This window comes from Manis pentadactyla, chromosome 1 (genome assembly GCF_030020395.1).
Source record: "Manis pentadactyla isolate mManPen7 chromosome 1, mManPen7.hap1, whole genome shotgun sequence".
In the NCBI taxonomy this organism is placed as follows: Eukaryota; Metazoa; Chordata; class Mammalia; order Pholidota; family Manidae; genus Manis; species Manis pentadactyla.
This window is the reverse complement of record NC_080019.1, coordinates 181,063,202-181,088,415: the sequence shown is the minus strand read 5'-3', so window position 1 is coordinate 181,088,415 and position 25,214 is coordinate 181,063,202. Positions and strand designations below refer to the sequence as shown.

Here is a 25,214-nt window from a genome sequence, read left to right as displayed (position 1 = left end):
TCACTCCCACGGAGGGCACGTCATCACGGGAGACACCCACCCCCGGGACGGTCAGCGCGCCAGCCCCTTCCAGTGCTGCCCACGCATCTCCAGAGACGTCAGCTGTGCGGACGTCACCCGCCTCAACGGGTCGGACTTCACCCCCTTCACATGGAAGCACCGCACCTCCCGTGACCTCTCAGGAGCTCACGACACCGATTTCCACACCCAGCACCGGGCAACACACCGGGGACACATCCCTACCCGTAGCCTCTAGTTTCACGCCAGTCTCCTCACAAGCCTCAAGGACAAGCGTACTCGTTGGCTCCACAGCACCGCCCTCCAGCCCCTCTCCTCAGCACACAGCAACCCCCTCCCAGCACCCGCCGAGTCCGAGTGTGGGGCCCACCAGGGAGGGCCCCGGCAGCGCCACGGCGGCGGTGAGCACGTCAGCTCCTTCCTCGTCCCCAGGCGGACCGACTCCGACAGGGGCCTCTTCGCAGGCGTCGCCCACCTCTGGGCAGAGCAGCACTCCGTCCCCGGCCAGTGGGGGCCACACGTCTCCAGGGAGGTCAGAAACGTCCGCGTCGCCAACCCCAACAGAGGCGACGTCAGCCCCCTCACGCGCAAGCAGCACGCCTCCGCCGACCGCAAGCGTGCTCACCACACCCATTTCGACGGGCAGCACCGCAGCACACAGCGGGGACACGTCAACCCCGGTCACGACTCGGTCGAGTCCAGTCACCTCGCGGGTCGCCGTGACAACCGGACCAGGGGGTGCATCGACAGCACCGTCTCCCAGCACCTCTGCTCCGGAGGCTTCGTCTCCTCAGCACCCCCAGACTCAGAGCACGGAGACCACCGGGCATCCTGGCACAAGCAGCACCGCGGCGGCCAGCGCATCCGCTCCTTCGCCTAGCGCCAGCGGACTCACTCCCACGGAGGGCACGTCATCACGGGAGACACCCACCCCCGGGACGGTCAGCGCGCCAGCCCCTTCCAGTGCTGCCCACGCATCTCCAGAGACGTCAGCTGTGCGGACGTCACCCGCCTCAACGGGTCGGACTTCACCCCCTTCACGTGGAAGCACCGCGCCTCCCGTGACCTCTCAGGAGCTCACGACACCGATTTCCACACCCAGCACCGGGCAACACACCGGGGACACATCCCTACCCGTAGCCTCTAGTTTCACGCCAGTCTCCTCACAAGCCTCAAGGACAAGCGTACTCGTTGGCTCCACAGCACCGCCCTCCAGCCCCTCTCCTCAGCACACAGCAACCCCCTCCCAGCACCCGCCGAGTCCGAGTGTGGGGCCCACCAGGGAGGGCCCCGGCAGCGCCACGGCGGCGGTGAGCACGTCAGCTCCTTCCTCGTCCCCAGGCGGACCGACTCCGACAGGGGCCTCTTCGCAGGCGTCGCCCACCTCTGGGCAGAGCAGCACTCCGTCCCCGGCCAGTGGGGGCCACACGTCTCCAGGGAGGTCAGAAACGTCCGCGTCGCCAACCCCAACAGAGGCGACGTCAGCCCCCTCACGCGCAAGCAGCACGCCTCCGCCGACCGCAAGCGTGCTCACCACACCCATTTCGACGGGCAGCACCGCAGCACACAGCGGGGACACGTCAACCCCGGTCACGACTCGGTCGAGTCCAGTCACCTCGCGGGTCGCCGTGACAACCGGACCAGGGGGTGCATCGACAGCACCGTCTCCCAGCACCTCTGCTCCGGAGGCTTCGTCTCCTCAGCACCCCCAGACTCAGAGCCCGGAGACCACCGGGCATCCTGGCACAAGCAGCACCGCGGCGGCCAGCGCATCCGCTCCTTCGCCTAGCGCCAGCGGACTCACTCCCACGGAGGGCACGTCATCACGGGAGACACCCACCCCCGGGACGGTCAGCGCGCCAGCCCCTTCCAGTGCTGCCCACGCATCTCCAGAGACGTCAGCTGTGCGGACGTCACCCGCCTCAACGGGTCGGACTTCACCCCCTTCACGTGGAAGCACCGCGCCTCCCGTGACCTCTCAGGAGCTCACGACACCGATTTCCACACCCAGCACCGGGCAACACACCGGGGACACATCCCTACCCGTAGCCTCTAGTTTCACGCCAGTCTCCTCACAAGCCTCAAGGACAAGCGTACTCGTTGGCTCCACAGCACCGCCCTCCAGCCCCTCTCCTCAGCACACAGCAACCCCCTCCCAGCACCCGCCGAGTCCGAGTGTGGGGCCCACCAGGGAGGGCCCCGGCAGCGCCACGGCGGCGGTGAGCACGTCAGCTCCTTCCTCGTCCCCAGGCGGACCGACTCCGACAGGGGCCTCTTCGCAGGCGTCGCCCACCTCTGGGCAGAGCAGCACTCCGTCCCCGGCCAGTGGGGGCCACACGTCTCCAGGGAGGTCAGAAACGTCCGCGTCGCCAACCCCAACAGAGGCGACGTCAGCCCCCTCACGCGCAAGCAGCACGCCTCCGCCGACCGCAAGCGTGCTCACCACACCCATTTCGATGGGCAGCACCGCAGCCTCAACTTCTTCATTCCTACCAAGTGGACAGGTCACCTCAGTGAGTGCTCCTCAGGATACATCCACAACTGCTGGACCTGTACCCTCCACACCCTCCCACTCATGGGTCAGCCACAGAACTCAAACTACTGTAGTCTCAACATCAGAAGCCCCAGGAGGAAAGTCAACATTCCTTCTTACCAGTACTTTCCCACCACCGAGAACCTCTTTGAAGTCCACTGGGCAGACTGGGACATCAGGTACATGGTGCCTCTAGCATCTCAGTCTCAAATAGTGGCCCTTTTGGCTCCATTGAACCTATAGGAGATCACAGTGAGTGACCATTACCAGGCTAGGCTTGAGATTAGGCCCAAGGGAATGAAATGAGTAGGGCAGTGGTGGGTAACATATTTTCCATCCCCTCTTCCACTGCAGACTACTGCTTATCTGTAGGGAATGGTCTGGGTATAACTAGAAGATGGACAGGAGGGTTTCCAGCTCTCTCTCCAGATCCTAAAGTCTGTGTCTCTCTTTAACTGCGACTGCCTACGAGACCCACTTCAGTTTTCTTTCCCGGAATGCCCAGGAATGATCACAACCTCAGGAAGAGCCAGTCAGAGAAGCACAGCAACATTTCTACCCTCAACACCCTCCCAGACCCTTAGACCATCTGCTCCCAGCACATCCGAGGGCTCCCACTCCACAGTTGCCCCAGTCCTGACCTCACCTGAGAAAGGTAAGTAATGCCATAGAGCTCGGGCCTATCCAGTCCTGAATAGGGGGGATTGGGATGTTAGGTCATCATTTTGGCAGTTAAATTGGATCTACCCATGAGGGGCCTCCTCGTTGGGGGCACCAGTTCTGTGCATGTCTCCATTTCCCAGTATGGGCCATTGGAAGTGCAGCTGCTCCCCATACTCCCACCCTGAGGTTGATGTATCCAAATGCCTTGTCAGCCTGCTTGTTCATGGTCTGTGCTCTCTGGGGTCAGAAGGGCCTTACAGGCCTCATCTCCAATGAGATGGCATCAGAGTTGGATGCTAATGGCTGGCTTTTTACCTGACACTGGGCTAGGAGGTAGAGATGGAAGCAGTGATCAAGGTGCTGTTTAGCAAGAGACAGATCTGCTGCCTCAGCAAGCACAATTGGAGGAATCAGCCCAGGGTATTAGGTATACACAGTAGAAGTCTGCTAGGTACTCTAACAGCAGGGCCTGTTTCTCTTCAAATTGGGGAATGATGAGAGTATGAGTTTAAGAAGTAAAATGAGGAGATGGGTTAAATGCAGGTGGAGATGGGGAGAAAGGAGTCCTTGATGGCTGGTGAGGTGAGCCTGGGGAAGCTCTCTGGGGATCCTTGTCAGCCCTAATCATGTCAGGGCCTGTGAGAACCTCCTGCTCGTCTTTGTATTGGCACAGGTATTTCCCTCTTCCCCTACGGACCTAGTGCTGGAGACCAGGAGTTTGTCAGAAGGACTGTGGACTTCACCTCATCACTCTTCAAGCCCCAGATTGGCTTCCCTTTTGGCTCCTCCCTCCGGGATTTCCTCTATGTGAGTCCCTGGCTACAACCCAAAGGGCAGGACCCGTGACCTGCATTCCCTGGGCCCTGTTTCTCTCTCCAGGGCTTAGAGACAGCCCTGTGACCATGACCATGACCAAGAGGAAAGGGAAATGGAAGCAACATTTGTTAGGCACCTGCTGTGCCCCACCACAGGCTCAGCATGCATTCACAGTCCTTGATGTCAGGGCACTGGCCAAGGAAGAAAGAAGCCAGGCAAGACCCCCCACCATGTGAAAAAAAGCATCTCTGCCTTAGGAAGGAGGTTCCACTGCCCAGGAAAGTCTCTGCTGTTCCCACAGGTCCTTTTTATGAGCAGGAAGCTCTACTTAGGAAATCTGTTTAAGGCTGATTACATTTTCTATAATTACTTCCTGGTTCCCTGGTCCAAGCACCCCATGTCTCCTGGAGGACAGCTGGAATGGCAGTTATTGCCCCTGTGGCTCGGTGAGGGGGGACTGAGTCAGGACACATTATGAAATGGCAACACAGAGATGGAGTGAGGGTATGAGTCCTTTTAGCCTCACCTGGTGTGGTGCAGGCTTCAGGATGCAGCCAAGGGGACTGGTCTATAGACAGGTCTGCCACGGAAGCAGGACAACATCTACTGCCTTAGGAAGGACTTGGAGCATGAGAATGTCCCAAGGGGGAAGAGTATTTGTGTGAGAACTTTGTCAAGGGGGCTCTCCCAGCGGGCAGGGGGATGGATGAGATGACCTTCCAGAGGTTGTTGATATTATAAAGTTCTACTCAAAGAATCCCTTGGGGGACACACTTCTGAGGAGCTGGCCTGAGGCCGGGACATTCCCTCCTTGAATGATAACCTGAAGAACCTTTGTGCTTAAGTTCACAGATAATGGCCAGATCATTTTCCCGGAGTCAGAGTACCAGATTTTTGCCTACCCCAACCCTTTCCTTAGAGGCTTCACAGGCTGGGACGCTGTGGCCCTGGTGGCTCCATTCTGGGATGACGCCGATTTCTCCAGCTGCCGGGGAACCATATTTTACCAGGTGGGCCCTTTGAAGTCCTGTGTTCAGGATCCCCTAGCAGCCAGCCAGGAGAGACAAAGGACTGTGTGGAGGCATAGCAAATGTTTCTGCTGTCAGGGCCTGGGATCAGTCTGAGCAGGGATTGATGCTTCAAGATGAGGGCAGGGAGGAAGCAGATCAGGACAAGTACACAGACTCAGCAGTATCCTGACACTACAGGAGAAGACCTGCAGGTGACAGGAAGAGGGCTGGCAGTCCAGCATTTGATTTGAGAACAAGGTTGGAGGAGGGTCTATCCTAACAAGCTGGGGTCAAGCAGAGCCCCTGTGTGTGCTCCTGGATTGAGTTAATGATTCTAGTCAGTGACATTACGTAATGAAAACTACTCCAGGCAAATGTACATTTTGCCCCCGCCCTGGACAAGGCACTGTAGAAGGTCCAAAGATGGAGAAACACACACTTGTGCTTCAGGAGCCCCAGTCAGACACAAGGAGGTACAAATGGGCACTGGTGATCACGCTGTCCTAGTCAGTTTGTGCTCAGAGATACATGAGTTCAAGTCCAGAAGACTCAGATTTCTGGGCCTTGACTCTCCAATCCATATACCTCTAGCTTCCCTGCAACCTGAATTTGAATTGATCTTAAGGTTCAAAGAGCTGTGAAAATAAAGGACTGGGAGTGGGAAGGACGGGAGACCTGGTAGACTACAGTGAGCAGGACCACCAGGCAGGAAGTGGGGCTCCTGCAGGAGTGCAGGGCTGGGACCCTCATTTCCTTGTACTTATTTGCCTTCTGTTCCTAGGAATATGAGACACTCTTTGGTGAATACAACCCACTAATCTGGCAGGTGGAGTCTTGGATTAAAAAGTTAACAAACACCTGGAACTATAAAGCAAGGTGGACCCTAAAGGTCACATGGGTCAATGCCACTGCCTATCCTGCCCAGTGGACCTTAGGGGTGAGTGTACCAGTGGATGGCTCCCTGAAAACCATCTGGAAGTTAGACATCCTGGAACCTTAGGCAGAGGTCACCCACCTAAAATCCTCTCTTAGTCAAGGACAGATTGCTGATGATAGCACCCCTGGCCCCTCTTTCCTGAGCACTCACCTTGTTCCAGCCTCAGCCCTTTACTTACACAGCCTCAGAGCAGCCCAGAGCACTGGGTATGAAGAGGCTAAAATACAGGAAACAGAATTTTTATATGTCAAAAATGGCTGGTTATTTGCAATTTTATAGGGCTCAACCTGACATTAAAATCCATATTTTAGAGATGAGGAAGATGATGGTTACAGAGGTTAAGCAACGTGTTCAAGGTCATCCAGATGACAAATGACAAAGCCAGGCCTGGAACCGAGGTTGTCCTGACTTTAACTCAGGCTCTCAACCATGGCCACCTGGTGGGAGTGGGCGCACTACACCATCTCACAACTCAGACCAGCACAGAGTCCTTCCTGTGTCTGGGCTGAAGTCACTCGTTTCTTCATTGGTTCAACAAGCTCAGTGATTACCTGCTTTGTACAAGCACAGAGCTTGGCTGCTGCTTTCAGAGAACCTCCAGTCTCAGTCTCGTGGTCCTTCACACTACTCAGGTTAGGGGACATTTGGATAATGTCCTTAAATACCCCCTCAGGAAGATAGTTAGGCCTCTCCTAGCTCTCCAGCGTCTGGACTGATCTGTCAGCTTCTGGAAGCTTCCTCATACAAACTCTTCTAACTGGGTCTCACGCAGAACTCCTTGTTGTCCATCAAAGGAAAGAAGTCACAAAGAAGGCAAATCCGCCATGCTTGGTGCTTTCACACAGGGTGAAAACTGCCTTTCGCAATCCTAAATTTGTCAGCATTTTAAGCCTGTGCCTTTGTTCTGGGTAGGCCAGGAAAGGGGAGCGTGTGGTGCAGCAAGGGTGTGGGGCAGGGACGAGACCCCAGAGCTCTCACAGGTATCCCTGTTTGTCTCCAACCAACCCCCAGACCAACACCTACCAAGCCATCCTCTCCACAGACGGAAGCAGGTCGTACACCCTGTTTCTCTATGAAAGCGGCGGTATGCGATGGGATGTGACCCAGCACCCATACAACTCAGCCCTCATGGGTTTCTCCAGGTAGGATGAGGAGGGGCTGGCAGCACGAGCAGACAGGAGGAAGTGGGGCAGAGCAGGGTTTTCTCTGCACACCTGCTCCCTCCCCCAGGACCCAGCACAAGTCCTTGTTGATGCTTCTGACTCATGCTCACTGCTGACACCAGTTTCCACTTCTTGCTGTTTCAGATGAAAAGATGCCTATTCACGCTGCCATTCTTTTTCCTATGCCAGCAGTGCCTGTGCACTGGAATAATTCCCAGAGCCATGGCTTCTCAGATTTCTACTGACAGTGACTGACCTCTCCTGACCTCTCAAATAGCACCTTCATAACAGTCAACATTTATCACACCAAGTACTTAATACGCATTATTTCACTTGATTACGAAGGAGATTTATTTATTAGCTGTTTGACAGATACGGAAACTGAGGTACAAATAGATAAGCAATTGCCCAAAGTCACAGAGCTGGGAAGTGGTAAAATGGGAATTTGAGCCCAGACATCTGAGGCTGAAATCTGCCTTCCTGACTTCTGATGAGCTGAGAACTAACCCCTCACCTGGGGGCACCAATAGCTTGTGTGGGGTCTGTGGGAAAATAGTGAATGTGGGGCAGGGCTATGGATGGGGAGGTGGGTCCCTGTGGGTGGAGGTGACTCAGACTCTGACACAACAGTTCTCAGCCCCTGTTTTTCAGCTGCTGGTTGTGAAGGCCACATGCAATTTATTACTGGTAACTGTTGCAAATGGTTTTCTCTTAGAGTGTACTCAGGAGTGCCCCTATAATTACATGGCTTTCACTTGCTTTTTGAAGTGCTGTGAAGGAGAAAGGAGTGGAATTATCCAAGTAACTAGGAATTTCCCACCACCCTGAATGTGCCCAGGGCAGGTGCCCCACCTGTGCCATCACAGCAGTGCTCTGAACCCCACCACCCAGGGGCTGCTGCAGGTCCTCACTCAGTCCTGAGGGGCTTACAGATGTATTGTATTTCATCCTCATAATACTGTGAGGTAGATGCTCCTGTTGTCTCTTTTACACAGAGGTGAAAACTGAGAATCCGAGGTTAAATTTCCTATGGTTACCAAGATACCGATCAGGAGCTGACTCCCTGACTGTTTAACTCCAGAGACAGACTCTTAACCATCACACATACTGTCCCCTACACAGCCCCATCTCTAGTTTCTAGGAAGCCAGCCAGAAGTGGGCTGGAACTCTGTTGTTTTTATACCTCTGTCTCATGACCAGTTTCTTGCAGTTAATGGTCAGATCTGGAATGAATTAGAGTCCCCCACCCCCACCCTGTCCATCTCTTCCTCTCTCTGCTTAGTGTTGGGAGTCAGTGATTCTGGCTGGCTGACTGGCCAACTGACTGAGTAATTGACTGACCAGCTAACAACTAACGACTAGCTGGACTGAGTGAGTGACTTGCTGCCCCACTGACTAAAAGAACAGATAGCTTGCCAAACGAGAGGAAAGACCCCATGTGTGACACTGGCCCACGATTCTTTCTGTTGCCTGCAGTGGAGATGGGTATTTGGAAAACAGCCCACTGACGTCGCAGCCAGTGTGGAAGAAGTATCGTCCAGACCAGTTCCTGGAACCCAACTCAGGTAAAAGCACCCCCTGATCACACTTGAGCTGGGCTCTTCTGGCCTCCCATGTGTGTGCCATGACAGGTCAGAGGGGCAGCTCCATAGCCTCTCCACCATCCAGGTGAACCCAGCACAACCCGACCTCCCAGGGGTGTAATGGGGACTCGGCCCTGCCCAGGGAGCTGCTGGCACCTTCTGAGCCCTGATGTAGTGCAGCCTCAGCTGGGGCCACATATCCTCCCTGGCATGAGCCAAACCCAAGAGGTCTCTCACTGGGGGCCCAGGTCCTAAACATGAGGGCAGGGGTGTGGCAGGAGGTGGGATATGAATGGGCATTTAGAATAATACTCCTAGTGTCCTGTCCCAGAGCTGGAAGGAGGACCCGGGTGAACTCCCATAAGGGAATCTGCCAAGAGGAAGCCCAGAGGTCTGACTGCCACTCAGTCATCACTCACTGAGCACCTGCTGTGTGCTGGGCACTGTGCAGAAGGCAGAAATATGAAAGAAGTAAAAAGACTGTGTTTGCCCTCAGAATGCTCTCATTCTGGTAAGAAGGCTGGTCCTTTAGTATCATCAGTACTCCAGTACACCAGTACACGAGTACTGTCCAGAGGCCCCAGAGGGAAAGGAATTATAGTTTCCAAAATGTGAATAGAACAAAGGACATTTTAGAAGACATCAGCCATGTAAATTTTGAAGCATAAATCCAGTTCTGTCTGTGTGGCAAGAACTTTTGGTAATCAGGAGCTAAGTCAAACCATGGGTGCCATCTAGTGGACAGAGCTCCCCTGTCCGACAGGGGCCCTTCTGTCAGGATGCATCCATCACTTGTGACCTGGGGACACTATGCACAATGCGTGTGTGCGTGTGTGTGTGTGTGTGTGTGTGTGTGTGTGTGTGTGTGTGTGTGTGTGTGTGTGTGTGTTGGGGTGAGAATCTGATGTGTTTCCCCCGATACAGACCATTGTGGAGAAGATACATGAATAATCATAAACAATTATTCTTTCTAAAGCCTTAATGGCTTATAGTTATCTTGATAGTTTCTTCTTTTATGTGGGGACAGAGTCAAAATCTAATACATCTGTCCCCTTGTTTCTTGCTCGCTGGACTCTGGAGTCCCCTCTAACTGCCAGCTGCTGGGCTGGGCAGTACCTAACTTACAATCAAGTAAGGGTCTATTCAAAGTTCATAAGCCCTATCAAAGTTTCTTCTCCCCGTTACTTCTCCCTTCCAAGGATGGTGTCTGGGCAGAGTGGAAGCTTCCTTAGTTTTGTGGGGTTGGAGCAAGCCCCTGCTTCTCATGCCACCTTCTCTGTGGCTCCCCAGCTGGCCTCTGGGCATCAGTCTCTGTCCTGGCCATTCTGGCCACTGACATGTCTGTACTTGGGGAGAGACAGGGTCAAGGATGAAAGTCCCACGTTGGAGCAGTGGCTGGTGGCTGGTGACATTACTCACTGAGGTGCAGTGTACATGAGGAGGAACTGGTTGGGGAGGATTGTAAAGTTCTGGAGCTTAGAGTAATAGGAGGGTCGTGGATGGGGTGGACCGAAGACCAGGGCCAATGTTTGGCTCTGAGTTGCATGCAGACGAGGCCTCCATGCACAGTGCTTGTGCCAGGGTTTCACTTTCAGCTCCAAGCTTTGAGGGCATTGGGAGGTCACATCAAAGGGGCCTCTGGAAAGGAATCACTGCCAATCTGAACTGGGTCCCACCCTGAAAGAGCAGTCCAGGGTGGGAGAAGTGGCAAACAAAGGGTCCATTTTTTAGTTTGGTTGCTGCTAAAGCTAAAGCAGAGCCTGTGGCCGGACCCTGGGATAACCCCTCCTTTCTTTGCTCCCGCAGGCCTCAGGGGGTTGCAGGTTTATAGGCTGCACAGGGAAGAAAGACCCAACTACCGCCTCAGGTGCCTGCAGTGGTTGAAAACACAGCCTGAGTGGCCCACCTGGGGCTGGCCCCAGGTCTCCTGCCCTTGCTCCTGGCAGCAGGGACTGTGGGACTTACGGTTCCAGCCCACCAGTACAGGTGACACCTCCTTCCTGTCTCTTAGGGCATCCCTGCTGTCCCCCACAAGCTCACCTACCATCCCTGTGCTCACACCTGACCTGTCCCTTCTGGGGCATCCTTAGCCCCTCCCAAAAACACCGCACCCTGTTCCTGCCACCACCCCCTGCCCCCGCAGGCACATGGACCTGAGTTTGTCTGGCCTTGTTGCAGGCTGGTGGGGCCTCGGCAGCAGGCAGCTCTGCAGCTTCTCCTCCTGGCGTGGGGGCTTGTGCTGCAGCTACGGGCCTTGGGGAGAGCTGCTCACAGGCTGGCCGGTGCGGACTCCTTGGCAGTTTGGTATGTGCGTCCACAGAGATCCCAACCCCACCTTCCCTGGAGCTCTCCACTCTTCCCTGTCAGAGATCAGCCCTGGGCTCCAAGCTAAGCAGTGGGACTGGCAGATTGAAACCTCCCATTCTCTCCCAGCAACTGCCCTTCTCTGACCCTGGCCCTCTGGACGCAGATTAGCAGGCTGTCTGGGGGAAGATACCGACTCATTTCCCTGATGACTCCCTGACGGCACAGACCCTCCAACGGAGCTAGAGAGCATGGGGTTGGAGGACTGGGTACTGTGTATCCTTCCCAGACTTCCTGGGATCGCTGCAGCCCCCGTGATCCCCTGACCATCAGCCATGCCTTCCCACTCCCAGCACTTTAACAGCAGTGGACTCAGCACCCCACCCTTCATGAAAGGAAGTTCTTTAGCTCTGACCGTGTGCCTGGCCCACCTGGCACTTTGCTGCGTGTGGTCCAGCAGGACTGCAGGGGGCAGGAACTCTGTCCTTGAGCACGGTGGGATCTGAGCGAAGCTGTGCCTGATTCCCAAGCCATATCCTTGCAGCCCATAGAGTCCTGCCCTACCGAACCTTCCAGCTGGGGTCTGCAGGTCCTCCACCTGCTCCAACATGCCACCTTTCTCCACAGACCAAGAACTGGAGCCACAGAACTGGTGTTGCCGCTGGAATGACAGGCCCTCCTTCTGTGCCCTGTACCAGCAAAGGCGGCCGCACATCGGCTGTACTGGGTACTGGCCCCCATGGCCCGGTGAGCTGCTGCCCCCACCCACCTCCCAGGGCAGGGCCCAGGCAGAGGATCTGGGGGGGCGGTCTCTTGGGGTCTGGGCCCGGGCAGCATTGGCTTTCTGGGGCAGGGCGGTGGCCACAAGGGAAGATGAGGATGCTTCCAGTGTGTGGCCCGTGGCAAATAGAGGAACTTTGAGCATGGCATTGGGGAAGGGGAGGGGAGAAAATAAGCAGCCATGGCTGGAGTGAGACACAGAAGTGGGACACACAAGGCTTCTGGGAGGATTCTGTTCTCCACGAACACCTCCCAGGCACCCTGCCTGGGGGCAGTGTGAAATCCCAGACCCTTCCCTGGACTGCCATGCCAATGTAGTATCTCATTTCTTCCAGCCTGGATGTTCGGGGACCCCCACATCACCACCTTTGATGGTGTCAACTACACCTTCAGTGGGCTGGGGGACTTTGTGCTGGTCCAGGCCCAGGATGGAAACTCATCCTTCCTGATGCAGGGCCGCACCGCCCAGACCGGCTCGGCCCAGGCCTCCAACTTCGTGGCTTTTGCTGCCCAGTACCACTCCAGCAGCCTGGTGGACCCCTTCACGGTGAGGGAGGTGGGGCTCCAGCCATCCCTGCTCCCTGGAGGGGAAAGAGAAGGAAGACTGGAAGGGGCAGGCCGGAGGGGGATGCAACCTGCCAGGGTCACCCAGAGTCAGAAGGGTTAGGGTCCAGGCTCCACCAGCTGTGGCTGAATCAGTGACTTAATTTCCAGTGCCTCTGTTTTCTTACAGTAAGGTGGGGTTAACACTATTGCCTACCTCACAGGGCTGTTGTGGGATTTAAATGAGATAAGCTAAGGAATGTGCCTTGCTCAGAGCCTGGCCCATGCTAAGCACTCAGTAGACATTAGCTGTCATCACCTCCTTGACACACTCCCCATCACCTGCCCCTCTGTCCAGGGCTCAGGTGCCCAGCTTTCTGCAGCTTCCTTTCTCGGCCTCTGGGCCCTGCTGCCAGCCAGGCTTAGACCTCCTCCAATTCACTTCCAGGTTCAGTGGATTCTTAAGCCCAGTGACACAATCCATGTGCAGCTCAATAACCAGACTGTGACATTTGACACTAACCATGAAGATGCAGAAGGTAGGCTGGGGGTGGCCACCAGGTGCCCTCTCCTGCTGCCTGGGGTCAGGGTCAGCAGGGCGCCAGAGGAAAGAGGCTGCCACCCCTGCTGTCCCAAGAGTTGTGCCTGCGCAGCACCTTCACCCTGGAACCACCATTAAACTTTCCTCCCCACTCCTGACTTCCTCCAGAGCTGTGCTGGCCTCTGGGCAGCAGCTGGTCTTTAGTGCCCTGGTAGAAGGAGGAGGCATGGGCCTTGAGGGTGTCCTATGGACTTAGTTTGGGGCCCCTGGAGAAGGCACCCTCAGGACACCACGAGCTGCTCTCAGTCTCCTCTCTGCATCCTGAACTTCGCTACTGCCAAGTCTCAGGTCTGCAGGCTTCTGACGCTGGTTTTTCCTCATCTGTCTCCCAATGTTCCAGGCCAGGAGATATTCAATGACACCGGAGTTGTGATCACCCGCAATGGCTCCCTGGTGTCAGCCAGCTTCGATGGGACGGTGACTGTGTCAGTGATTGCTCTCTCCAACATCCTGCATGCCTCCTGCAGCCTCCCAGAGGAGTATCGAGACCGCACAGGGGGCCTCCTGGGTAAGAAGCAGGCAGCCCCTCCGATGGCCTGCAGATGTTCAGGCTCACTGTCCCTCTCTCAGACTCCTTGGACAGAGCCCTGAGGGCCCAGATGGCAGGGGAGGACAGAGACCTGCTTGACTGCGTTTGAGGTTCACATCCTGTCCTAAAGCTCGGCTCCAGGGATGCCCAGGGAGCTCTGGGGATGGGCCCTGGGGAGGGTGGGCCCCACAGCCCCCTGACTGTCTCCTCCCTCTGGCCTCCCACCCTGCCTCTCCTCTCTCCTTCCCCAGTGTTCCCTTCCTGCTTCCTCTCTTTCCTCCTTCATTTTCTCCTCCCATTCCTAAACGGAGGGCTGGGCCGTGCTGTTATGGTCCTCTTCCCTGCTCTCCCCTCCCAGGCAGGACAAACCACAACCAAGGTGCAAGAGAAAGAGGCTTTCCATGTGCCCCTCTCCTCCGGGCCTAAGAGTGTGACCCACTAGCTGCTCCTGAGGGAAGGGGTCAGCCACAGTCCCAGGGTGGCTGACCTCCTGCTCTGTCCCCCAGGGGTCTGGAATGATGATCCCGGTGATGACTTCAGGATGCCCGATGGCTCCACACTTCCCCCAGGGAGCTCTGAGGAAACCCTTTTTCACTATGGAATGACCTGTGAGTCTGGGTCCCAGAGTCCTCAGGGCAGATGGTGGGGAGCCAGGATAAAGGAAGCTGTGCACACTGACTCTCTCGGGCCTGTGGGAACCAGACCTATGTCCCTTATGAGAGAGGGTGGAAAGGCCAGGGGGGGAACTCTGAAGATTCTGGTATCCCCAGATATGTCCCATCCACCCCATCCCATCTGTGTCTCTACCTAGAAGAGAGGATGAGGAGAGTGGGTGGCCCTCACTCACTACAGTGGGGATTTCCATCCTCAGAAGCCAGAAGTCACTCTGTCCCTCCATGCATGCCCCCTGCCCCAAACCATATGAAGTGAGGGTGAGGGGTGGACCCTGCAGAGTTATAGCTAGGGTCCCATCCCTGGTACCATCGTCATCGTGCCTCATGTGTTACAGGGAAAGTCAATGAAACAAGCCTCTTTGGCAAGAGGGACGACCATCTGCCTTCCAATTTCACCCCTGTCTTCCTTTCCCAACTGTTGGGAAACAAATCCTTGGATGGAAATCTGACCTCCAAGTGCAATGGAGAAGAGCAATGCATCTATGACACCCTGGCCACACAAAACACAAGCATTGGACTGTACACTCAGATGCTCTTCAGAAGATACCAGACGATAAATATCACCCTCAGTAAGTGGCATGAGGCCCAGGGAGGTGTCTGCAGACTTAGGGGGCAGATGAGGAGCCCCCTTGACATGACATTCCTTTAAGCTATGCATTTTTAGAGATGTAACATTCTTTTGCTCATGTTCTTCCACTGCTCAAACCTTCCATGACAATCAGTTCATCCTGTCCTTATGATGACCTTCAAAGCCCTGCCATCATCTCTCAAAACTCTTCTAGTTTTTCCTGCTCCAGCCTCTCCACTCTAGCCCCACTGGCTTCTCTGTGTCCTCCAGATATACCAGGTTCACTCCTAAATCTGAAACTCTGCACATGCTATTCCCTTTGTCTAGAACACCTTTCCCCCAGACAGCCACAGACCCTTCAAGTCTCTACACAAGTGGAGTCACCTTCTCTCTCTGCAGTGCCCTTCTTGGCTATCCTGTCTAAGATTTCACATTCACCCACACTTTATACTCACCTTCCCTGCTTTATTTTTTCTCCTTAGCATTTATAACTAACCTATTTCCCAGTTTTCATAGGTATCTTTCATTTTTTGTTCACTGCTGTGTCCTCATTACTTAGAACAGTGCCTGCCATATAGCAGGTGCTCAATTACTATTTGTTAAGTAGCTGAATGAATAAACAAACAATGAAATAGAAATTGCAGGGCTCCAAAAAACAGACCAATGAAAAATTTTACTCCCTTTCCATTTCCTGACAAATGCAATGCCCACCTGGATACTATCCTCATGGTTTCCAGCCCTCTTCCAAAGGTAAATTTCTGTGACGGTTTGAACAACCCTGTTCTCTAATTCACTTTGTACCATGCCCAGCATAGCACTCTGATCATGAAAGAATTTGAATCCTGTTTGGGAAGAAGATAAAGAAAAAGCAGAGATTTGGCCAGGTGGGCAGTACAACTCCTATCTGCTCCACACAGGGTCTGAGAGCAGAGCCCCCGAATAATTCCTCTTTCCAGAGGTGGGTCACAGCCCTGAGAATGCCTCACATAAGCCAGAGGACCAGAGAAAGAGAAAAGAGATCCATAGGCAAGAAAGGGTCCTGCCTCAGATCCCAATTCCCTCTCTGTATTTCAGATCAGTACCCACCTTCTATCATGGGTGATCATGTGGTGGAAGCCTACATAGGGCAGACCAGGAAGCTTCAGTACACCAGCAGCTCTGAGGATGTCACATTCACTCTCAGAAGCAGCAACCCCAATTTCAAGCTCCTTGGTAAGAACTCTTGGCTGGGGGTCTAGGGGTTGAGGTCAGAGTCAAGCTTTGGGTAATTTTGTATTATTATATCCTTCTCAACTTCATGTCATTTTTCCACTGGAATATCCAGAACCAGCATTTTTTATGAGTGACCCCTAAAATTCAAAGAGGTCCCCCATGAGTAGTAGTGATGGGCTTATGGAGGTCTGGCCAGCTAGCTAGACTACCTCTGGGCAGGTAAATGGATTCGAAGATCATTTCATCTCAACCTAATAATAAGCAATCATCTCTAATCATCTTTATATAATCACCAAATTATTGAAGTGCAACAATTAAAAAATATTACAAAATATTAGCAATCTAAATTCAAAAATGCATCAAAAAGATCGTCCATATCATGATCAAGTGGGAATCATCGCAGGGATGCAAGGATGGTACAACATTCGAAAATCCATCAATATTATCCACCACATCAACAAAAAGGACACAAAACTACATGATCATCTCCATAGATGCTGATAAAGCATTTGACAAAATTCAACATCCATTCATGATAAAAACTCTCAACAAAATGGATATTGAGGGCAAATACCTCAACATAATAAAGGCCATATATGACAAACCCACAGCCAACATCATAACAACAAGAAGCTGAAAGCTTTTCCTTTAAGATCAGAAAAAAGACAAGGATGCCCACTCTCCCCACTTTCATTCAACATAGTTCTTGAGGTCCTAGCTATGGCAGACAACACAAAGAAATAAAAGGCATCCAGATTGGTAAGGAAGAAGTCAAACTGTCACTGTTTTCAGATGACATGATATTGTACATTAAAAACCCTAAAGAATTGACTCCAAAACTACTAGATCTAATATCTGAATTCAGCAAAGTTGCAGGATACAAAATTAATACACAAAAATATGTTGCATTCCTATACACTAATGATGAACTAGCAGAAAGAGAAATCAGGAAAACAATTCCATTCACAGTTGCATCAAAAAGAATAAAATACCTAGGAATAAACCTAACCAAGTAAGTGAATGAACTATATTCTGAAAACTACAAGACACACATGAGAGAAATTAAAGATATCAATAAATGGAAACACATCCCGTGTTCATGGATAGGAAGAATTAATATTGTCAAAATGGTCATCCTGTCTAAAGCAATCTACAGATTCAATGCAATTCCTTTCAAAATGCCAAAGCATTCTTCAACAAACTAGAGCAAATAGTTCCAAAATTCATATGGAACTACAAGAGACTCTATATAGCCAAAGCAATCCTGAGAAGGAAGAATAAAGCTGGGGGGATTATGCTACCTGACTTCGAGCTCTACTAAAAAGCCACAGTAATTAAGACAATTTGCTACTGGCACAAGAACAGACCCATAGACCAATGGAACAGACTAGAGAGCCCAGATATAAACCCAAGCATGTATGGTCAATTAATATATGATAAAGGAGTCATGGATATACAGTGAGGAAATGACAATCTCTTCAACAGTTTGTGTTGGCAAAACTGGACAGCTACATGCAAAAGAATGAAACTGGATTATTGTCTAACCCCATACACAAAAGTAAACTCAAAATGGATCAAAGACCTGACTGTAAGTCATGAAACCATAAAACTCTTAGAAGAAAACATAGGCAAAAATCTCTTGAATATAAACATGAGCAACTTTTTCCTGAACACATCTCCTCGGACAAGGCAAACAAAATAAAAAATGAACAAATGGGACTACATCATGCTAAAAAGCTTCTGTACAGCAAAGGATACCATCAGTAGAACAAAAAGACATCCTACAGTATGGGAGAATATATTTGTAAATGACATATCCGAGAAGGGGTTAACGTCCAAAATATATGAAGAACTCACATGCCTCAACACCCAAAAAGTAAATAACCTTATTAAAAAATGGGCAGAGGATATGAACAGACACTTCTCCAAAGAAGAAATTCAGATGGCCAACAGGCACATGAAAAGATGCTCCACATCACTAATTATCCAGGAAATGCAAATTAAAACCACAATGAGATATCACCTCACACCAGTTAGGGTGGCCAAGATAGAAAAGACTAGGAACAAGAAATGTTGGCGAGGATGTGGAGAAAGGGGAACCCTCCTATACTGTTGGTGGGAATGTAAGCTAGTTCAGCCACTGCGGAAAGCTATATGGAAGTTCCTCAGAAAACTAAAAATAGAAATACCATTTGACCCAGGAATTCCACACCTAGGAATTTACCCTAAGAATGTAGGATCCCAGTTTTAAAAAGACAGATGGACCCTTATGTTTATCGCAGCACTATTTACAATAGCCAAGAAATGGAAGCAACCTAAGTGTCCATCAGTAGATGAATGGATAAAGAAGATGTGGTACATATACACAATGGAGTATTATTCGGCCATAAGAAGAAAACAGATCCTACCATTTGCAACAACAAGGATGGACATAGAGGGTATTATGCTCAGTGAAATAAGCCAGGTGGAGAAAGAAAAATCTCAAATGATTTCACTCATCTGTGGAGTATAAGAACAAAGCAAAAACTGAAGGAACAAAACAGCAGCAGACTCACAGAACCCAAGAATGGACTAACAGTTGTTAAAGGGAAAGGGACTGGGGAGGATGGGTGGGAAGGGAGGGAGAAGGGGAATAAGGGGCATTACGATTAGAACACATAATGTAGCGGGGCACAGGGAGGGCTGTACAACACCGAGAAGACAAGTAGTGATTCTATAGCATCTTACTACGCTGATGGACAGTGACTGTAATGGGGTATGTGGTGGGAACTTGATAATTGGGGGTATCTAGTAACTACAATGTTGCCTGTGTTATTTTATATTAATGATACTAAAATAAGGTTTAAAAATAAATATAAAAAATTAATTTAAAACACTTTTACATCTATTAAAAGAAGGATGTAATGTAGAACAAGATCTGAATAAATACAAATAACTTCATTTGGTATACTTCTCACTATTTTTATGTCTGCCAACTATGTTTACCTACCTGTTTCTCTCCTTGTCTGTTTTTCTGTGCTGGGGCCAAGTCAAACTCCACCTCTCCCTTTCAGTAAAGATGTGGGACCTCCAGGACTGTAACCATGATCTGGATCAAAGGGTCAAACTCAGCCTTGTCGAGGAAATGTCTGATGAGATTTGAGGGGTGGTCTGAGAAGGGTAGGGGGTGTCTAGCATTAGCATTCAGGTTGCCACATGCCAGGATGTGCCAGACAGCAGAGCAGGTCAGGCTCCCAGCTCTCAACAATCTCGTCTTCCCCGGGGCAGAAAATGGGACATTGCTATGGACACCAAAGTCCCTGGAACCATTTACTCTGGAGATTCTAGCAAGGAATGTCAAGGACAACTTATCATCTGTCCTCCAGCCGAAGACAGTGGTCTGCGCTTGCAGGGCAGCCAGCCAGTGTCTGTACAACCAGACAAGCCGGATGGGCATCTCCTCCCTGGAGGTAAGTGTTGGGAGGAGGGTGAGAGAAAGGCAGTGGGGTAATGCCAGCCAAACACTTTTCCTTTCTGGCTCCTGCTTTACAACAGCAACAACGAAAAATTAAAATAAAAAAAAGCAGGTGGCTATTGTAAATAGTGCTGTATTGAGGGGAGAGGCAGTGGGAATTGAAGGGATGTCATAATACAGCCCTTTTGTGTTGGGAGGTAGGTGGTATTGTGGTAGATGAGTAGAGCAGATACTAATCTCAGACCACAAACTTAAGTTTGTAAGAAATAGAACTTTCTTTACTGCTTATAGCTCAACTGAATGTTTATCTCCCACCTCCCATTCTGCCAGGCTGGTAGGAAATTTCCACCTTGGCCTTTTTCAGAGTTCCCCAGTGGTCCCGAGCTCCATGGTTCTGGAACAAGGCACGTAGGTGTGGAGTAGCATGTCTGTGTGATCCCTGGGCATGAGTTTACATAGATCATAAGCTCCATGCTCCCTCCTTTTCAGACCCAGGAGGTGCCTGGCTGCTGGGCCTTGCTCATATACAGGATGCCTTTTATAAGGTGACTTAAGAGCCAATCTACTTGGAAGCTCTGCCCAGCTATTTCTCTCTGGGTTCTTATCATCCTGGTGTTGGGAACAGAGATGTAGGTCCCCTCTGACCTTGGCACCCCCAAACTCCATTAGTTTCTCTTTTACTCTCTCTCTCCAACTAAAAGAAGGATCTCTGTTTCAGGTTGGAGAAAATCTTTCTCCATTCAAAGTTCTAAACAAGATACACAGCCTAAGTCCATGAATCTTGCCCCACCTGCTTTTTTTTTTTTTTTTTAATTTTTCGTTGTTGCTGTTGTAAAGCAGGAGCCAGAAAGGAAGTGTTTGGCTGGCATTACCCCACTGCCCCCTTCACCCTTACACACACACATCCCCTTCTCCTTGAAGGGGGTAGAGGCAGTGGAGCCCAGGAGGTGGAAAAGGAAACAAAATACAGAGAAGGAAAAAGATTTAAATATATATATATATATATATATATATATATATATATATATATATATATATATATATAAAATTCTAGATGGCCTAAAATATCCAGTCTTGGAGGAGGTGGGAAGTGTTGGAGGGTTCCATTTTAGAGAGATTTCCAGTCATCTCAGCAGGGGAGTCAGAAAAGAGAGGCCAGGAGCTCGATGAGCTTGGCTTCTGGAATCGTTACCTCCCGGTGCCACTGCTCTGGTTACTGTGTGTCCTCGCTGTGCTAAGCAGTGAGATTCCATCTTCTTGATCTGAGAGTTAACAAGGGAGGTAGACCAGGTAAGCACGGTTTGCATGGGATCCCGTTTACAAGGGATAGTAGAATATTTACTTATTTAGCCACTGTCTTACTCTAGAAAGGATTTCAGGCAAGGAGATATGATGTGAGAGGGAAAAGGCTGAGATCCTGGGGAAGGGCCAGGCGGAGGGGGCAGGGGATAGACTGGCCCAGGGAGGCTGAGTGGGCTGGGGGACAGTTTGCCTTTGGGCAAGGACTGCCTTGGGCCACGGTCCGGTAAGAAGGTGGTCAGTAGATTCTGGCAGAATGAAGACAAGGTTTCAGAAGGGTGCATGGGTTCTCAGGCCAGGGGGTCAACACAGAAGCCCTTCGTAGTCCAGCCTCCTGGCGACCCGGTGACCAGCAACCCGTTCCAGGTGGCCGGCTGCAAGTGTGATGAGAACACCTTCGGCCGCTTCTGTGAACAGCCCAAGGACCTGTGTGAGGAGCAGTGTTTCCAGAATGTGAAGTGCATTCCTGGGGAGGGCTGTGAGGACTGCCCCCTGAACATGACTGGGGATGGACGTCACTGTGCAGGTCAGCCTGGAACAAGGCCCTGGCAGGAGCTGGTTCTGGGGACAGATGACACTTTGAGGGCCCAGGACAGCCAAGGGCAAACTACTTCATTCCCTTTTCCTGCTGTCCTTGGAGTGCTTGTTATAGGTGGGTATGGTAAAGCATGAGGCCAAAGGAGAAGAGATGGTACAGGTGTGGGGGAGAGGCCAGGGCAGAGGTGCTCTGAGGCACTGACGAAGAAAACCCAGGACCTGGAGAAGGGAGGAGACTTCCAGCAGCAGCCAGGAAACCAGAGGCAAGCATCTGCCGGTTGGCCAGGGTCTCCGCGCCTCCCCAGCCAGCACATTTGGAGGGGCTGCCCAGGGCTTCTGGCTGCAGCAGAGCCTCATTGGTCCTGAGTGCTCCTTCTGCTGGCTGTTCCTCAACCTCAGAGTCACCAGAGTCGTGATGAGGAAGGTCATAGTTAGGGCTCCACTCAGCCCCCTAAAATTCCCAAATGAAATCTAGAGACCACTGTGCCTTCTGAGCAGAGGCCAGAGTGCGTAGAACCACAGTCTTATAAACATAGAAAAGGGGGTGGATATGAAGAAAGCAGGCCCTTCTTCCACCAGCCTCTGGTTCCTTTACCTAGGCAGAGGATCTGATGAATACTCCTTTCCCTCAGCATAAGTGGGAAGAGACCTATTTGGTAGAGGAAAAGGGCTACCCAGGAGAGTAATGTCTGGAAAAGGGAGAAGGATAGTTTGGGGTTCAGAGTGGCTCACAAGCAGGAGGCTTTTGGGGAAAAGAACCCAAGCCCGTCCTGACAGCAGCTTTCCTTGGACTGGGGGATCCTCCGGCTGCCTGGCGGGGTGTTGCCGACCTCTGCTCCCTCTGCAGCTTTGCAGAATTCTTCCCTCTGCTGGAACAAGTCCTGCCCTGTGGACTACTGCTACAATCGTGGCCACTGCTTCATCTCCCAGGCTCCGGACTGCCAGCCCACCTGCAGCTGCCCCCCCGCCTTCACCGACAACCGCTGCTTCCTGGCTGGGAACAACTTCATCCCGACCATCCCTCTAGGTACCACCAGATGTCCATCGTGCCCACCTCCTCACTTCTCTTGCTTTGGGAGGAAGACGGGAGGCTCCGGAGGCCAGGGTCAAGTTCCTTGAACTCCCAGTTTCTCTCAGCTGTGGGGGTGAGTAGGGGGGGGCAGCTGTCACAGCACGAGCCATGGCCTGAGTGGTCTGCTGAGGAGGGACTGAAGTGACCTCATGGTCCGGTTAGAAGAGAGTCAGGAAGTCCTGATCATAATCGAATGAACGCTAAGGTGAGGGTCAGCCACCTCAGCCGCTTCTGATTCCTCCAGGGACTTTCTGTCGCTGTAGAATGGGGAGCCTCTTTGGGTGAGTCTGGATGAGCCTGAGAGGTGATATGAATCTGCTTCTCCCATCTCCAGAGCTTCCTGAAAGAATCATCCAGCTCTCACTCAGTGAAGAAGAAAATGCCTCCATGGCAGAGGTCAATGCCTCGGTCAGTACTGCAGGCCAGCTCTGGGTGGGGAGGGGGCTTTGGGCAGGCTCAGAGGGAGGTCTTAGCCATCATTTATGTTCTGCTTCCCATCGTACATCTAGATTCAATGGCTAGGGGAGGCTGGAGCCTCCTGCCCTAGGGAAGGCAGGGAGTGAGGAAGGCAGGAAGCCCCAGGACGGAGACCTTCAACGGGGCTGGAATGACCAGCTCTCAGAAAACAGGAGTCTAGGGTGGCCAAGTCACCCAACCTCTCTTTCTGAGTCCCTCAAGACCTGCACTTGGATATTCTAGGGAAGAAACATGAGAAGGCATTTCACCTCCAGGAAGCCTTCCCTGACTTCTCAGAGGGAACAAGGGGCTCCTATGTCCTTGTCTATTCCTCAATCACAGGCAAAGTAGCCCATAGTTGAATTATTGAAGCTCTAGAAGCCTAACCTACCTGGGTTCAAATCCTGGCTCTACCACTCATTAGAGCAGGTAATAATAATTAGACAAATTATTTGCTGTCTCATCTGTAAAAATAAAAATAATAGTATCTATGTCAATGGGTTGTGTCAAGGTGTTAATTAAATGATAATACATGTAGCATGGTGCCTGAAACACAGTAAGTGTTCAAAAATTATTATTATTGCTACTACTGTTAGAACAGCACTTCATACTTTGTATGGTAAATCTGCTGACATTTGTCTACTGCACCAGACTATGGGTCTTTGAGTACTGACTGTTCCTTAGTCCCCTTGACATCCCAGCACCTGATCCCCTAGGTCTGCATAAACATAACTGATGTTCAGTCTGCATGAGGGGAGAGAATGAGTGGGTGAGTCAGGGATCAGAGGCAAGGTAGGGGCTATTCACTTCCGATTCTCCGCTTGTAACAGGAGGCAGGAGCCACGGGTGAGGGAGAGGTATGTAAAGTCCTTCATTCACCAACAAGCTGTCATTAAGCAGGGACCCATACCAGGCCCTGAGCGAGGCTGTGGTGTGTGGGTGCACAGACGGGTGACAAACATTCTGGGCATCCTGGGGCTCACAAAGAAGGAAACAGAGATGCATAAATGTATTAAAGTGGGAGAGGTGTTCTCTCTGGACTGGGCCTCACCCTCCTCCCTCATGCCCCCTACCCCCATCTGCTGCCCCAGGTGGCCTACAGACTGGGGAACTTGGACACGGGGGCCTTTCTCTGGAACAGCGATGTGCAACAAATGTAAGTGGGACTGCCCCCACCTGGTCCCTGGGTCCTCTGCTTCCTTCTCAACCCCTCACAGTGCCCCTCCCACACAGCAATCCCCCTATGGCACTGGCCTCTGGACGCTGCCTTCAACACTGGAGGGTCACCTCCAAGTTCCAGTACCTCCCTCGAGGCCCGGTCATCCACTTCCTGAACACCCAGCTGCTGGATGCAGTGGTGCAGGCATTCTTACTCCAGACCTCGGGCATGAGGCAGAAGAGTAGTGAGGGGCCCAGGAACAACGTGGTCTTCTACCCCATCTCCAGGGAGGATGTGTACAGCGTGATGGCTTGTGAGTCACTATCTTGGGGACAGTTACAGGGATAGCTGAGGCAGGAGGCAAAGAGAGGAACCTGTCACAGATCTTCAGCCCAATGACTGTCTTGCCAATGGGTTTTAGCTCTGGGCAAGTTCACTATGGATTCAGTGTGACCAAAGAAATGACAGTAGAACATTCTTGGGGTGAAATGGTTTATTACCTGGCTTGTTCTTCAGGCGGTAGGCCAAACACTAGCGTCTCTGCCTCCACCCAGAGCACCGGACCGAACTCTCTATATAGCGCAGTAATAGTTTATTGCCTAAAGGTGTGGAAGTGGTGGCCTAGCAACAGGCCAGTTACATCACCAAGTGGTTTAAGTTCAGTGAGGATCCTGGCTATAGGAATCCCAGCTTCCCCACACAACGCATGATGGAAAAGTATTCTACTGAGGGCCGCAGACCAGCAGGAAGCAAGTTAATTTAGGTTTTTTGTTTTTAATTTTTGAGAGAAATTGTAAACATTTTACTCACAAGCTTTCTAGATTCAAGACAAGCACAAAATACTGTTTGATGAATCCCCATGTATACAGTTTCACAGAACAATTACTGTAACTGCCACCTTCCTAACCATCGCTGCTAATGTTTTTCTTTTTTTTAACTATTAATGATTTTGTTAAAATACCACTGAGCTTTATAAACATAAGCAATGACATCCCTTTTGCCTTTGCCCTCCAAGTGGAGGATATTAAGCTGAAGGCTGGAGACATGGCCCAGGGGCAGAGAAATCCCCTCCCTGAAAGGGTGGGACCCTGTGCAATATTGTCCTGATTATCCTGTCATTGGAAGGAGACAGGTTGGCAAATTTGCCAGAGTGGAAAGGAATAGCCCACCGTATTTGGGGAGGGAGGCAGAGAACAGGGCAGTAAGCATGCCAAACCCAACAGAAGCTGCTGTGGTTATTTGGGTCCCAGACCACCCAAGAGCTTCTTCTAGAATCCAGGCTGAGCCTCCTCCGTCCTAGAGG

General features: G+C 51.7%; 1 protein-coding gene across 1 annotated transcript in view; it reads left to right on the top strand.

Moving 5' to 3' along the window:
- MUC4 (mucin 4, cell surface associated) overlaps positions 1–25,214 on the top strand; it is a gene marked incomplete at its 5' end in the record, with an annotated part of 38,166 nt that overhangs the window by 9,847 nt on the left and 3,105 nt on the right. The window contains 22 exons of the mRNA XM_057488646.1: positions 74–2,514; positions 3,057–3,206; positions 3,888–4,021; positions 4,876–5,040; positions 5,822–5,977; positions 6,989–7,119; positions 8,617–8,705; positions 10,530–10,709; positions 10,902–11,027; positions 11,655–11,774; positions 12,143–12,354; positions 12,799–12,889; positions 13,292–13,459; positions 13,987–14,088; positions 14,490–14,723; positions 15,797–15,934; positions 19,202–19,383; positions 21,054–21,213; positions 22,072–22,251; positions 22,631–22,704; positions 23,844–23,908; positions 23,986–24,224. Of these exons, the coding sequence (XP_057344629.1) occupies positions 74–2,514; positions 3,057–3,206; positions 3,888–4,021; positions 4,876–5,040; positions 5,822–5,977; positions 6,989–7,119; positions 8,617–8,705; positions 10,530–10,709; positions 10,902–11,027; positions 11,655–11,774; positions 12,143–12,354; positions 12,799–12,889; positions 13,292–13,459; positions 13,987–14,088; positions 14,490–14,723; positions 15,797–15,934; positions 19,202–19,383; positions 21,054–21,213; positions 22,072–22,251; positions 22,631–22,704; positions 23,844–23,908; positions 23,986–24,224 (5,537 nt within the window). The remainder of the gene's footprint in view (positions 1–73; positions 2,515–3,056; positions 3,207–3,887; positions 4,022–4,875; positions 5,041–5,821; positions 5,978–6,988; positions 7,120–8,616; positions 8,706–10,529; positions 10,710–10,901; positions 11,028–11,654; positions 11,775–12,142; positions 12,355–12,798; positions 12,890–13,291; positions 13,460–13,986; positions 14,089–14,489; positions 14,724–15,796; positions 15,935–19,201; positions 19,384–21,053; positions 21,214–22,071; positions 22,252–22,630; positions 22,705–23,843; positions 23,909–23,985; positions 24,225–25,214) is intronic.